Source organism: Pelodiscus sinensis, chromosome 3, assembly GCF_052426305.1.
Source record: "Pelodiscus sinensis isolate ZL-2025 chromosome 3, ASM5242630v1, whole genome shotgun sequence".
NCBI classification, from domain to species: domain Eukaryota; kingdom Metazoa; phylum Chordata; order Testudines; family Trionychidae; genus Pelodiscus; species Pelodiscus sinensis.
The window spans coordinates 37,861,227-37,876,487 of NC_143054.1; the positions used below are offsets into that span (position 1 = coordinate 37,861,227).

General features: G+C 41.4%; 1 protein-coding gene across 8 annotated transcripts in view; it reads left to right on the forward strand.

Annotated features, from left to right (window-relative positions):
• The first annotated feature begins 1,376 nt into the window (after positions 1 to 1,376).
• FBXO25 (F-box protein 25) overlaps positions 1,377 to 15,261 on the forward strand; it is a 61,847-nt gene continuing 47,962 nt past the window's right edge. For 2 of the 8 annotated variants that reach the window (XM_006130969.4, XM_089777070.1), the window contains exons 1-3: positions 1,616 to 1,694; positions 8,648 to 8,720; positions 8,941 to 9,084. In XM_006130969.4, the coding sequence (XP_006131031.1) occupies positions 8,948 to 9,084 (137 nt within the window). In that variant the 5' untranslated portion in view covers positions 1,616 to 1,694; positions 8,648 to 8,720; positions 8,941 to 8,947. Of the gene's footprint in view, positions 1,695 to 1,714; positions 1,734 to 8,647; positions 8,721 to 8,940; positions 9,085 to 15,261 lie in introns of those variants that run through there. The other 6 variants (XM_025188607.3, XM_025188609.3, XM_089777068.1 and 3 more) reach the window with 6 other exon arrangements.

Here is a 15,261-nt window from a genome sequence, read left to right on the forward strand (position 1 = left end):
GGACAAAAACTTTAACATCATCACTGATAAAGTTTGCAGATGATAAAAATCGGGGGAGTGGTAAAAAATGAAAAGGAGAGGTCACTGATAAAGAGTGATTCGAATTGCTTGCTAAACTGAGTGCAAGCAAACAACATGCATTTCAATACTACTACATGTAAATCTAGGACATCTAGGAACAAAGAATGTAGGCCAATGTATAGGATGGGGGATTCTATTTTGAGAAGCAGTGACACTAAAAAAGATTTAGGGTTTGTGGTGCATAGTCAGCTTAAAATGAGCTCCCAATGCAAAAATGAGCTAATGTGATCCTGTGATGCATAAACATGGGAATTTCAAGTAGGAGTAGAGAAGTTATTTTACTGCTGTCTGGGGCACTAGTCCAACTGCTGCTGAACTACTGTATATAATTCAAATGCCCACAATTCAAGGAGGATTTGATCAATTGGAAAGGGTTCAGAAAAGAGCTACAAGAATGATTGAAGGATTAGAATTATTAGTGATTGACCTAACAAGCTCACATTTTGCTTAAGAAAAGTTAATGAGTGACGATTACCATGCACTATTACCCACCTGCAGAACAAATATTTAATAATGAGCTAATAAATCTAGCAGAGAAAGGTATAATACTATGGCCAGCTGCCTGCTGCAGACACCTGTCCCCACGGTAATCCCCCAGGCCACTCTGTGCCCTACAGTATCCCCCCCAAATTGCAAGGCCTTCCTAAGGCAGTTGTCCAGCCTCTCTACATACTTGAAGAATAACATCCACAGACATCAGCTCACTCTCCCATGACACAAACCCTCTCACACTGCACACTCAGTGTACTTGCATAATGGTGGGCACCACAGCTGCTGTATTTTCAGTTTTGATCTGTTTCACTTAAAATACAAAAGTAGGAAGAAGCAGTATCTCCAGCTATACACAGAAACTTTTAACATTAGCTAACCTAGTGGAGTCTGTAGTGTTACTGCAAATCTTTAGACCCAGGGAAAAGGCAGATTATTTTTCTGGCAACTCCATAAAAAAAAGTCAAATACAAGCCAGGTGGTAATTCAGCCAGCAGCCCAAGCGCCAGGAGTCCTCCCCAGATAGCATGGCCACCCGTGGGCTGTTCATTGCAGCGGGGACAGACCTTCACAACTCGAGAGTTAAACCCCACAAACCGGCCGCCCCCACCAAAAGAAAACACTCGTCTACGCGTCCAACTTTCCCCGCAGGGCCGCGCTCAGATCGCTCCTCAAGGCAGGCGCCACGTGGGGGGCGGGAAGCAGCCCCAGCGAATAGGCTCGTAAAAGGAGTAAGGGAAAGCTGAGCTAGTGACATCACAATGGACCGACCCCTGGCGCAACGACCAGTCCTGGGCGCGAGTGAGGGAGGGGCAACTGTTCTCATAGCCTCAGGGCACGGGATACGCCCCTTGCCCCGCCCATAGGGCGGGGCCGGGCTTCTCCCTCCCTCCCACCAACCAAAACATTGACATGTGCTTCTCGCGTCCTTCAGTCACGTGACGAGGGCGGGCTTTGCGGGCGCGTGACGTCACAAACACCCGCCGCCAATCGAAAATCGTGCTGCTGGGTAGCAACAAGCCCAGCCGTAAGTAACCAATCAGCGGGAAGCTGGGGGCGGGGATTTCATCCCCAACCTTAGTTCCGTCAACAGCCTTGAGCTGTTGCTGCTGCGGCTTCGCCAGGTGGGCGCCGCGTCTCCTCGGGCCTGCGTCGGGGCTACGGTAGCGCGCGCTGGGCCGGGGCCGGGGTCAGGAGAGGACGAGGACGAGGACTGGGTTGGGGCCGGGCTTGGGCTGAGGTTGGAGGGGGCAGGGATCGGGGGGTTGGGACGGGCGGGGCGGGGAGGGCTGTGTTGTTGAGCACGGGCACAGGGTGCTGGGATTACGGGGGGGGGGGTGTCGGGAGGAGCATGGACTAGGCGAGCTGTGGGGCGGGCAATGAGGAGTGACGGCGGTTGGAAACACATTCCTCGGGTTGTTGGGGTCATGGTTGATAGTTAAAAGCAGGGCACGTTTGGGAGCCCGTAGGGTAGAGAAACGGAGGAGGAGGGAGACATGGTGAGTTCAAGGCAAAGAGGAAGTGGTCGGGGTTAAGAGTGGCAGACAGGGTTGGAGTGAGGCAGCTGTCTGTGACGAGAGGCATTAGAGATTTGGGATGGAAGACCGTGAAAATGAGGAGGTGATTTTTTGAGTAGGGAAATCCTCCAGGTGCACAGTGCTCAACAGGAAGGGATGGAGTAACTTGGGATCACATTTTTCTTTCTTTGCTTGATGGGGGATTTCTCCATAAGAATGACTTAGTAGCATACCCTGTTCCGAATGGGAATTCTGGTTCTGTCAGTTGCCTGTGTGATGCTCTGTCCGCGCCACCAAAAGAAAAAGTCTCGGAAATGCTTTGTTAAACAGACTTTATGATTTCCCGTGCCCTTTCAGGAAAGGGTAGAATCCCAAAAGATCAAGAAATTGACTCTAGCTTGTGCTTGTAAATGCATGGAAACAAAGAAGCTAAACAATATCTGTTCTTTATATAGTGCCAGTCACTGCACATTTAAATAAACAAGTTTATTGTAAACTATATCTTGTGTGAAGTTGGAGGATAACTTTTTCAGGGAAAGAGATGTGAGGGAAAACTAAATATAATGGGTCCAGCATTCAGAAATCCTAGAGAACTCTACTTTTTTTGTGGTGGTGCTAGTTTTCTTTGCATGAGGTAATAAGATCATGAAGATCTCACTCTATGTATGAGGTGTGTGGGTTTATGCAGGCTGGTAGCTCTTTAAACTGATGATCTCAGGAGTGGCCAAATCTTGTTCATCTGAGGGCTATGTTAGTCATTTTCCAGGAAATGAGGATCAAATCTAAGTCCCAATTTTACAACTGGACCATTTTCTGAGTGCCCTGTTGGGTCTTATTTCCTTAATGCAGCCTCCCTTGTTTTCTAATGTCAGTAAGAGGTTGGAGCTTTACATGCTGCAGCAGAGAAGCAAAGTCTATGAAAGCAGGTTTCTGCATACTAAAGGGCTGTGTCTCAACTAATGGTGTATATATCTCAACTAAAGATGGAAACCATGTTGCAGCATTTTCAGGCAGAGCTAGACATATTTTTAATATTGCACAGGATGAGAATATTTTGTTCTTTTGAATTCACAATTCACGTAATTGTGCTAATCTCACACGGAGTTACTGGCTTTCTGTGGCTCTCTCTCACTATGGATTTCTCCACAAAGGTTTTATTGCTAATTAAATTGGTTTCCTAGGTTTTTTTCTGCCTCTGAAATAGAAGTATGCTTACTTGCCCTAAGCATGGGAGGTCATAAAAGTGCACTGAGAGACAAAGTCTTAAATACTAGTTTGTGTAGGAGCAACAGAAGTATTGCCTATCACTTTCATTAGTACTTTTTAAAAGCTTGAATTCAGTTATCTGTTTTGTAGGGATAAAGAAAACATTTTATAAGGAAATACAAGTTCAGTAGGAGTGCGATTTTAATCCCAGTGATTTACAAGTCATCTTTAAGGCCTATCAACTAATCAAGAGTTTATTGAACATGTATAGTAAGGCATGCTGTTTTAAAGCAGATATAACTTTTATAGGAGGGTTTGTGCATAATTATACTGACTCTGTCTGCTAGAATTGTCAAAGTTCAAGAGCTTAAAGGCACATTTAACTCTTTAAGAATTTAATTTATTCACTCTTTTAATTGGGTTTCACTGGTAATCATATCCTTCCTATTTAATGTAAAATTTGAATGACACAATTTTAGATCCCAATCCTGCTAATTGCTGTACATCTGTTTATCTTGGTGGATGTGAATAATCCCTCTACATTTATAAAAACATGTTAAGAACATAAACTGAAACATTAAGGTAATGAAGAAATTCAGTACAGAGAGGTTCAGCTACTCCTTTGTGATTTTGTGTAGGGCTTGATTGGATACTATAGATTGAACTTCTCTAGTCTGGCAACATCTGTAGTCCAGCATGATTTCAGTTAGCTGAGTGTCCACATACTATGGGACCACTGGAAACTTGGGTACACCCATAAAGTTTGTTTACAGCAACCAGTCCTGGCTCTTGGTATTTTGTACTGTTATTTAGCTCTAATTTACCCCTACATTTGTTCCAAGAGCCCAATAAGCAGTGGAAGTGTTGATAATTCTGGTAGGCAATATTGACCTCCCATGGTCTGGCAAATTCTCTGGTTGAGAACTGGTCATGTCCCAAGGGTGCTGGACTAGAAAGGTTCAACTCGTGCTAACATTGCTTTAAAAAAATGAAATTGAATTTTCTTTGTAATATCTTCTAATCTAGAATACTTCTTTACTTTGATGGAAGTACTGATATATTAAAGACTCTAAAAATGACACAGAACTGCATTGGCTTCTGAGATCACCATAGTTTTCTCCATAAATAGATGCATAATTACAGTATTAATTGTACTACTTCATCTAGTCAATATCCCTGTCTGGTACAAATGTTGCCTAGTGAACAGTTTGCAAAGGTTTGTTTCCTCCTCCCTCAAATCATTCCATCTAGTCTCTAATGACTTTTGATGCTCTGAAATCTTTCCAGATTGTCAGTACCTTTCTTGTAATGAGATATACCAGTTTGTGTTTTTTGTGAGTGATTACTTTGCCTGTGTTCCAGTTCTTACAGCAGCACTTCACACATTGTCTTAACGTAGCAGGCTCTATTTTTATTGACACTGTAGTGGTATAGCTCAGTTGGTGATTGCCACAAACACCTGAAAGCTAGATACAGTAAACTTCCGATAATCCAGCACTTTAGGACCCAGGGGTGCCGGATTATCAGATATGCCAGACTATCGGAAGGGGGGGGGGGGCTATGAGGGGTCTGGCCCCAGACCCCTCATAGCTCCCCCTTCCAATAGTCCGGCTCTGCCATGGGCGTCCCTGATTCAGCCGCTGCTGGTCAGTTTCAGCGGTGGCTGAATCGGTGACTGCCAGGTTCGTCCGGTAGCGCTGACCCTTGGCGCGGCAAGACCAACTCGGCAGCATCCCAGCTGCTCTTGGGGAGGCCTGGGGCAGAGCAGCTGGGGTGCTGCCAGGTTGGTCCGGCAGCGCCGCTCCTCTGTGCTACTGGACCAACCCGGCAGCACCCAGTTGCTCTGCCCCAGGCATCCCCAAGTCAGCTGCTGCTGAAACTGATCATCCGCTGACTCCAGGAAGCCTGAGGCAGAGCTGCTCTGCCCCGGGCTTCCTGGAGTCAGCCGCTGGTCAGTTTCAGCAGCGGCTAAATCAGGACGCCTGGGGCAGAGCAGCTGGGGGGCTGCCGGGTTGGTCCCACAGTGCCGAGGAGCGACACTACTGGACCAACCTAGTAGCACCCCAGCTGCTCTGTCCCAGGTGTACCCAAGTCAGCTGCTGCTGAAACTGACCAGCGGCTGACTCCAGGAAGCCCGGGGCAGAGCAGCTCTACCTTGGGCTTCCTGTAGTCAGCCGCTGATCAGTTTTAGCAGCGGCTGAATCGGGGAAGCTGGGGGCAGAGCAGCTTCAATGGTCCGGCTGCCCGGAGCACTTCCAGGTTCCTGATGGTGCCGGACCATCAGGAGTGCCAGACCATCAGATGTCGGACCATCGGAGTTTTACTGTACCTTGATAAGAAATGTAAAACAACCTTTTATAAGAACAGCATTGCTTTCAGTACAGCACAATGTATGCGGTCGAAAGACATGATTGAAAGACTTCTTTGGGGAGGGATACAGTCCTGCAGACATTTAAAATTGAAACTCACCTGCTAGAAGCTGCAAGTCAGAATCAGGAGAAATTGAAGGCAGAAGCAGAAGCATAACATTGACATACGCCTGAGATAATAGGAACATGAGAAGCATCTTGAATAAGGTTTCACATATTCTTTTCTAATACTGTTGATTCTATGGTTGGCAACCTCCAGGATTGTCCTGGAGTTTCAAGAATTAAAGATTAATCTTTGGTTAAAGACTATGTGATCTGATGGAACAGCCAACCGGCAATGCCAACTGACTGTCGCTCATATGCATTCTCTCTCTCTTTTTTTTTAATTTTTTTAAACACTCTACAGAATATTGTGGCCAAGTTGTCATTAAGGAATCCAGGAAAATATAAACAGCTTACGCTATTTGCATAACCTGTACTAAATTGTTGGTCAGCACGCCATTTAAAATTTGTGCTGGACAAGATGAATAATGGCTCTCTAAGCAGAGCTGTTCAATATTTTCAACTAAAATTTCCATTGGAAAAACAAGGGTGTTTATCAAACAATTTTTTTAGGATACGTGTATGTTGATCCTTTTCCCATGCAAAAATCAGGAAGCACTAAAATGGAAAATTCTCATTTTAAATTATTATTTGTTGGGTCTTCAGATTTGAAAATTGATTTTTTTTTTTCCTTTCAATGTTTGATTAACCACTGAAAACAATAAAATGAAATCTAGACTCTTTCCTTCTACCATTCTATACATTTTTAAAGCTTTTCCAAAGTTTGAGAAGTTAGTGGCAAATTTAGATGGTTTCATTTTTCCTTTTGCCACTTAAAGAAAAAAAGAGAGCAGTAAATCCAGTACATAGAATTTTTTTCCCAAACATTTTTTAAACATACTTTAAAAAAAATAATTTTCTATTTAAAATGTTATGAAATGTTTTCAATTCTTACCAGACTTGTACAAAATCTCTAAAACAGATTTTAGAATTTCAGACATGAATAACTGTCTTCAGCCTCGTGTCTAACTGACCAAATAATTAAGATTATTGTCTTTACTTCCTCTTGACATTAGAATTCTCAGGATAATTGTGTTTCCATACTTTTGTAAGCTATCATAAGTGTACTTCACTTGATAATGAGCATGATGGGACTTCTCTGTGGAGCTTGTTGATGATCTCTATTAATACAAGACTAAAATAGGGTGGCTGAAGCATGATCCTGAATAGACTTATCCAAAGTTTTTTGGTCAAAATGGCGGGGGGGGGGGGGGAATAACAGTGGAACAAAATGAACCAAACATCAAACTGAAACATTTTAAATTTGGGGTCTAGATGCACAGGGGTATATAGGCATCATGAACAAAAACCCCAGGAGGAGGAAGTGGTGCTCTTAACAGCCAATAACCCGGTGATTTGGGAACCAATGTGCGAGACCCAAATTTAGATCCTCAGTCTGGAACAGAAACTTGATTCCAAATCACCACCTCTTTTTTGCGTAGTTCCTTACAACGTTATACCATGCTACTGTATGAGCAAAATCATGGAAGGCCGGAGAGTTGAATTATACTTTTGTCAGTTTTCCAGAATCTGCACTTCTGTCCACCTACCTCACAACTTTATTGGCAATCTTTTTAATACAAAGAAAATATGTGACAAAACTTGTTTTTCATCTGTCCTATTCCAATATATTTTTACAGGCTTAGGGAATGTTTATTCTGCCCCACATCTTGGAGTAAGGGGTTGTGAATACCAGCGCACAGTGAGGTACCATGTTATAACTCCCCTTTGTGGATGCTGTGGGCACACACTTAAATGTCTGTGAGAGGCCACAGATGGGAATTATAGTGCATCTCTTTGGTGTGCACTGCTGTTCACACTTCCATAGTCCAAATTGTGGGATAGTGTAGACATCTTAGCATTTTATTGTGTGAAAACTCTTTTGTGTTTCACTTAAAGTTCAAACTTTTTTCATTGTGGATAATATATCTTCTTGGAAATATACATCCACTGAATCACTTAGTTATCTTTTATTCATAAATAAATTCTCAAGATTTGGCTTGCAGGTCTCCATTTTTTTTAATTTCTCTCTAACTCCTGTGTATTCCCACTCATAGTAATTCTAATTTACTATTTTTCATGAGATTCTCTCACTTCTGGAACACTAATGATCTGTAACCTAGCAATTCTTCCTGTGCAAAATGCATGAGCAGAAGAAATAGTTCATTTTGTACTGTAGGTACTTTGAAGGTGACCTGAGGGTTGAGAGTGATGATATTTGTATGCCTTCTTTCTGATTTAATAAGCAACTGAGTTTTAAAAGTCCTCCACAATTTTCAAACATATGTTCTAGATTAGTGCCTTTGAAATATCAGTTAATTGAATAGTCATGAATTCTTATCCATTAGTTGACTATTCTGTAGTCCCCAGCCAGCCTGTTGGGCAGGACGGGTTTGAGCTTCTGGACCCAGTACGAGCCAGAACTGAGCCGGGCTGCCTGGCTACTAATACACTTTAAATGCAGAGTCGCAGTGGGGGTAGGTTCAGGACCCAGTGCAAGCTGGGACTGAGCTGGGCTGCTGGCCAGCCTGCTAAAAAATTTACTGGTACAGGTGGAGGAGAATGGTGTAGTCTATAGCATTAACGTATGAGCTTTGCTTGTTGGTTAATCAACTATACTATTACATCTCTAGTTTAATGTTTCCTGTTTTCTGGAGAGAGACTTGGAAAATGAAGAATGATGGTTTGGAAACTCACTAATTCTTTAATGGAAGGAGCTTTTGACTCTTTAACAAGATTTTCTTTGATCTTTTTGTCTTGCTTGCATTAAATACATCGTTCATCTTAAATGATCTGAATAAAAATCACTTTGTTTCTTAATTTAATCAGGTTTCAGCTTCTGCTGTACCTTTGTTACACTTACCAATTCTCCATCTCTTTCAGATTTCGGGATGGGGGGGAAGGTACATGACTTCTGAATTTCTAATGCAGTAAAACATTTGTTTTATAATTTCAGGTAATCCTTTATTTATCATGAAAGAGAAAAGGGAATAATTTTTTTTCTTTGCCAGACACCGTTAACTGTAGAAATCTAATTTTTCTGAAACTTGCTTGCCCCTTTAAAATGGGGAAAGGGTGGAGTAATGACACAAATGTGAGGGAGGTTCTGAAATATGTCCAGGAATATTTCAGTTAAATATCATACCTGTAATGAATAAACTACTTATTGCTTACAGGAAAGCCATGCCATTTTTGGGCCAAGACTGGAGATCTCCAGGATGGAGATGGATTAAAACAGAAGATGGTTGGAAAAGATGTGAATCCTTCAGTCCAGAACTTGAGGATGAGAACAGCCAGCTCAAGAGCATCAGTCACTCTGTGTAAGTTTCAGAACAAAGAATGATGAATAAAATTCAGCCAGGAAGTAGAAGAAATTGTGCTAATAGGTTAATATTTGCTATGACAGAGTTTCTTACTCAAATTATGACTTTTTTTTTGTGTTTTACACATTCTTCTCACCTGCACTTATCAGCAACACAGTTATCATAAGCACCTTGAACACGGAATGGCAATCAGTATCTTAATAAGAAAAGGAATTATCTTAAAAACTAACTTGGGCAGGGAAGTGGCTCACTTGATGTGTGGTTAATTTTTATTCAAAATGTATAAAGTAATGGGAGTAAATTACAATAAGTTTTGATCTTCATTAAACTATTGATTAAATCCTCATTTAGAATATAGCAGTAATGCATGGCAGTTCATACAAATTACCTTTCTTTTTATAAGTAACATTTCTTCATCTTGGGTTGGTGTCTACTTGCCAGATGGCTGCTCTAGATGTATTAGTAAATTTGCATACTTTACATTCTTAATAGTATCTGTCTACTATAAATAAAAGGTACACAACATAGGGATGTGACTGGTTAACTGATAAGTATCAGAAGCTTACAAGAAGTGGAAACTTGGACTGATAACTAGGGAGGAGTATAAATATATTGCTCGAGAATGCAGGGAAGTTATCAGGAAGGCGAAAACAATTGGAATTGCAGCTGGCGAGGGATGTGAAGGATAACAAGAAAGGTTTCTACATGCATGTTAGCAAGAAGGTGTGGGGCCCTTACTGGATGAGGGAGATAACCTAGTGACAGGTGATGTGGGAAAAGCTGAAGTACTCAATGCTTTTTTTATTTATTTATTTATTTATTTATTTATTTTTTTGCCTCTGTCTTCACGGACAAGGTCAGGTCCCAGACAAATGCACTAGGCAATGAAGTGTGGGGAAAAAACAAGTTGGAAACTATTTAGAAAAGCTAAGCATACACATCCATGGACCCAGATTTAATGCATCCTAAGGTACTGAGGAAGTTAGCAAATGTCATTGTGGAGCCTTTGGTCATTATCTTTGAAAACTCGTGGAGCTAGAGAGAGAGAGCCCAGATGATTGGAAAGAGGCAAATGTAGTGCTCGTCTTTAAAAAAGGGAAGAAGGACGATCCAGGGAACTACAGACCGGTCAGCCTTACCTCAGTCCCTGGAAAAATCATGGAGGGGATCCTCAAGGAATCCATTTTGAAACACGTGGAAGAGAGGAAAAGTGATCAGGAATAGTCAACATGGATTCACGAAGGGCAAGTCATGCCTGACCAATCTGATTAGCTTCTATGATGATGTAACTGGCTCTGTGGATATGGGAAAGTCTGTGGATCTGATATACTTTGACTTTAGCAAAGCTTTTGAGACAGTCTCCCACAATATTCTTGCCAGCAAGTTAAGGGAGTATGGATTGGATAAATGGACTGTAAGATGGATAGAAAGCTGGCTATGGGTGATGCTTACTGGTTACAGTTAACCATCGGGGCTGGAGCAGCCCCCTGCCCACAACGGGCAGAGAGCTGCTCCAGTCCAGCGAGGCTCACTGTAGGCAACTAGTCAGCAAGCAAAAGCTTATCAGATAGTGGACTAATCCCTTGACTAGTTGCTTCCCGAGGCTGCAAGAGGGAGGAGCAAGGGCTGGTGCTGGGGGGGACATGGCTTAAAAGCCAGTCGTCCTTCTCCTGCCCCCCCCCCCCCCCCGTCTCCTCCACACTGTCTCCTGCCTGCTTTTAATACATTTAAAAGGTAGAGCCGCAGCGGTGTTAGCTCCTGGGGCTGGGCTCCCCTGCCTATTGACTAGTTGATGGACAATCCATCAGTTAGTTGATTAAACAAAATTTAATCCATCCTGGGCTAGGGCTCTCCAGCCTGGCCAGAGCAGCCCCCATTCTTGTTTAAGTGGTTAATGGTTAAACATAATGTTTAACCAGTTAATTGATTAAACGGGATTTTACATCCCTAAACATTTGCAATATTAGAATGACTTTCATTTATAATCTGAAATAGTGTGTTAGTTTATCATCTCTGGAAAGAAAATGGGGGTCATATTTAGCCACTAGTAGAAGCGAAGGCTGATGGCAGTATATTTGTCCTTAATGGAGTATCGTCCAGCTCACAGCTGCCATACAGTATGTCATGAATGGCATTCTTCTCTGAGACCAAACAAGGCTGAATAATCCTTTATTGGACCAGCTTCTGTTGCTGAGAGAGAGAGAACCTTTTGAACTATATAAAGCTCTTTTTCAGAACTGAAGTTTGTTTCTCTCTCAAACAGAAGTTGGTTCAATAAAATATATATCCAGCTTGTGTCTGTAATACTCTGTGACTGATATGACTACAACTGTAGCTTTTCTCTTGGGACAGTCATAAAAATGTATTCTAAGCAGGAGCACTAGAGATGAAGATGCTTTAATAGTGCAGATTTCAGAACTCTTGCCAAAATTAAGCCTGAGTCTAGTCACCATTGTTTGTATCTCATTTACTTACCAAACAGCATGGATAGCATTTTCTGGGTTAAAACATTAGGCATTAAAACACTGGTCCACCAAGTTCAGTGGGAGCTGGAAATTTTTCTATTGATTTTAATTGGTGTTTTAATTTACAGCTATCACATGGTAAATATGATCATACATAAGTTTCGTTGCTATTACTGGAAATTCTCCACAATGAGTCGAGAGTGCATTTGGCTGTTTGGCTCTATTGAGAAATTTATCCTATTTAAAATGTTAGCTAATGTGAGAGTAAAATACAGGTTGCGTCTCTGTAAACTGGAACTCTCTCATCTGGCAATATTTGTGTTTTGGCAGGACCACAGATGTTCCAGGATCAGAGAATCCCAGCACTCTACGGGGCACTCTGCGGGGAGGGTGAGGGGAGATGGGAGCCCAGCGCAATGCAAGGGGGATGCGGGGCACAGGAGCCTAGTGCATGTGACACAGCTGGGCTGGAGGTTGGGGTGGGGAGCCAGGAAGGTTGACATGCAGCCCAGGCAGGCTGCGGAATGGGAGTGGGAAGCTTAGCATGCATGACTCAGCTGGGTTGCATGAGGGAGCTGGGGAGTGTGCTGCGCAGATCAGCTGGGCTGCAGGGGAATGTTAAGAGGGGTTGCAGAAAGTCCAGAGAACAACCCAGCTGGGCTATTAAGGGAGCCGGGGAGCCCAGTAAAGTGGCGGGATAAGGGGTGAGGCTGGTAGCAAAGGGCAAGAAATGATCTCTCTTGGTCCAGCAAAATCCCTCATTTGTGACCAGTCAGGTCCTGAGGGTGCCTGGCCAAGAAGATCCAATCTATGATAACTCTTATGAATTTTTTTTTCGTTCAATTTATATCGGTTCCTTTTCCCCAAAATTAGGGGACAGTTCTCTTGGTTAGGACTTCAAGTGCAACCAGTTTACTATCCTGAGGAAAGGGAGCATACAGTATTCAAGTTTGTTAGTTCATTGAAAGCTGTTATTAATGAACAAATGAGCACAGTATATTGACTGATTTGAGTATGGGGAAAATAACTGAAAAGGGAATTTATTAGCAAATACAGAAAACTTTGCATAGAAGGGTACCCTGTGCTTGACAAATGCCTCAATTAGCCATGTACAAAATGCAGTCTTGAATTGTTGACAGAAAAGAGTGACTTATGTGCCCATCTCGTTTAAACCTGTCTTGAGACTTGCCTACATTTCAGATCTTTGAAGTTTTTTTACTTATCTTTTTTCTCTGCTTATCTACTACAGACTCTTCTAGTTTTTTAGGCTTTTGTTGGTATGATTGTGACAGACTTCTTTTCTGTAACTTCTTGTTTGGAACAGTGTTCAGTTATCCCTTCATCTTATCAACTCTTGCCTTCAGATAGGATCTATTTCAGAAGATTTCTCATTTGCCTGTGTTCTTTAATAGTTGCAGTTGAAAAATGAAAATGGGAAACCTAACTTCTGAAGCATTTTGTGAAAGACACTGTTACATTCTATGTAGTACTTTGAGGGGTTTTTTTATTAACGTAATGAAAGTTTCCTAGTATATATGGTATGAATTGTATTTCTTTATTCTTGTAAGCCGACATTAAATTGTCAAGGACTTTGTTCGGCTTATCCTAAATGTATTGACTTTCAAAAAAAATCTTAATTTCTGTTTGTCCTTAGGTTGCCTCTTCACAGTTAGAAATGGTCCAGATTGATCTCTTAAAAGTTGATTTCAAGATCATGCCTATAGCTTTCTTTCCAAAGGAACTACTCTGCTGCTATTTGAAAAAAAAATCTTTAAGAATCTGTTTTATCTTAACATGAAACTAAATGTATTTATAAAAGGATGATTTTAATTTAAGTTCTATGCAGATGTGGTGAACTCATGCACTTCCAAGTGACTACATATGAAATATTTAGAGTTACTGTGGACTTGACATCTGTCCTGTAATAATTTTGCTCAATTTCCTTTAAACTTGATTTTCCATCTATAGAATTCTGTTCTCACTGTTAAACACAGTATATGTAGCTATTTATGCAAGAATACATCCCATTTTGTTTACTGATTCTAGGATATCACTTAAGATCCTTTGAAACAAAAAAGATTGCAGACTTCAAATAACAACTAATCCCATTAGCCCCTTCTTACCTTTGAAAATGGAATGTAGCGCTGAATGAGGAAGAATCATGCTTCATTAAATGGGGGACGATTAATTTCAGATAATGGAAGTAGCAGGTAGTAAGTGTCCTTGAGTAGTAGTATATTTTACTACACCTGTGAATGCCTGGGCTCATCTTGTAACCCTCATGGTTACCTGCACCTTCCTCCTCTCCTTCCTGCTCCCCCAGGCACTTCTGTATTCAAGCTGACTCCCCGCTAATACTGGCTCCTGCCAAGTCGACAACCTCGTCTCTTCCCTGCCCCCAGAAGCAACTACCTCCTGCGGAGGCAGCTGTGTGTGTGGGGGGGAGGTAGGCGGGAGTCGATACGGGGGGGGGGGAGCGGGGAGACAGGAGAAGCTAACTTAAAAGCTGCTCCCGCCTGCATGTGAATGTGTAGCTGCTGAAATGTTCAACAGTTACACGTTTTTACAAAAATAAACTTATTTTAACATCCCAGATGCAGAGTGGTCTGGATTTTTTTTTCACTGCAATCTGTGTAAGTGGATAGGCAAAAGCTGTAGTCTTCATTTTAGACAGGTTTTGAACAAGTCTATTCTCCGAAAATGGATTTATCAAAAAACAAAAATCCACCGTAACACTGATGACAGTACTTGAATGTTTGCTGGCTTTTGGAAATATCAATTTCAAGTGAAAAATTTTGTATTAATAAATAAAATACATAGCAAATATCCTTGAAAGAAATAATGGACAGTTTCTTTAGGCTTAAATTGCGATATACAGTAACTATGAATCTGTTACTCTCCATCTAAAATCCATCATAGGGAGAGGCTTGAAAGTGAATGTGGGTGAGTGAAGTTGCTTTACTTGATTTGTGATTAAATGAATTAAGTGTTTGTTCTTTTTCTTTAAGTTCAGTTTTGTTATATAGAGAACTAGAATTTATCTGACTGTCTGAAAGTTCTGAAAGTTATTTTACTGTTTACTGTGTTGGTATTCTACCTCTTACCTCAATATAAACAAGATGGTAGGCATTGATGCATTAAAATTCTGAATCAAAAGTTTTTGGAAAAGTTAAACACAATGCTTTTTTAATATAAAATGTATGAATGTAAGACCCCCTTCCCGCCACACACACACACTTCTGATGGCCATTCTCATATTCTTATTTTGGGGAAAATATTCAGTTGCCTTTGGATCTTATCTTTGTAAATCACTTGGAATACTTCTTACATTTATTCATAATCAATTAAATGAGAATAATTATCTAATAGTTACAGCAGAGGCTTTCTTAGAAACAGAGGGACTGGTTAAACATCTCTTGCCTCAGGTAATTCAGTTGGCAGACTGTCAAATCAGGACTTAATGAAAATTGTAGTCTGGCACATGCAGCCATTTAATTATAAATTAAACCGCATAATGTAGAAATAGATATAGGATTGTTCCTGAACTCTGAGATTGTTGGGTGTAATTTTAAATACATTTATGGGAACTGAGATGGAAAAATAGGGTTTCAATTTTGCCATGCTTTTGCTTATTGGCGTGAGTAAAGGAAGTTTTATTGTGCTCATTGTGTCTAAGATATCAAAATAATTAGAAATGAGCATGTTGGAG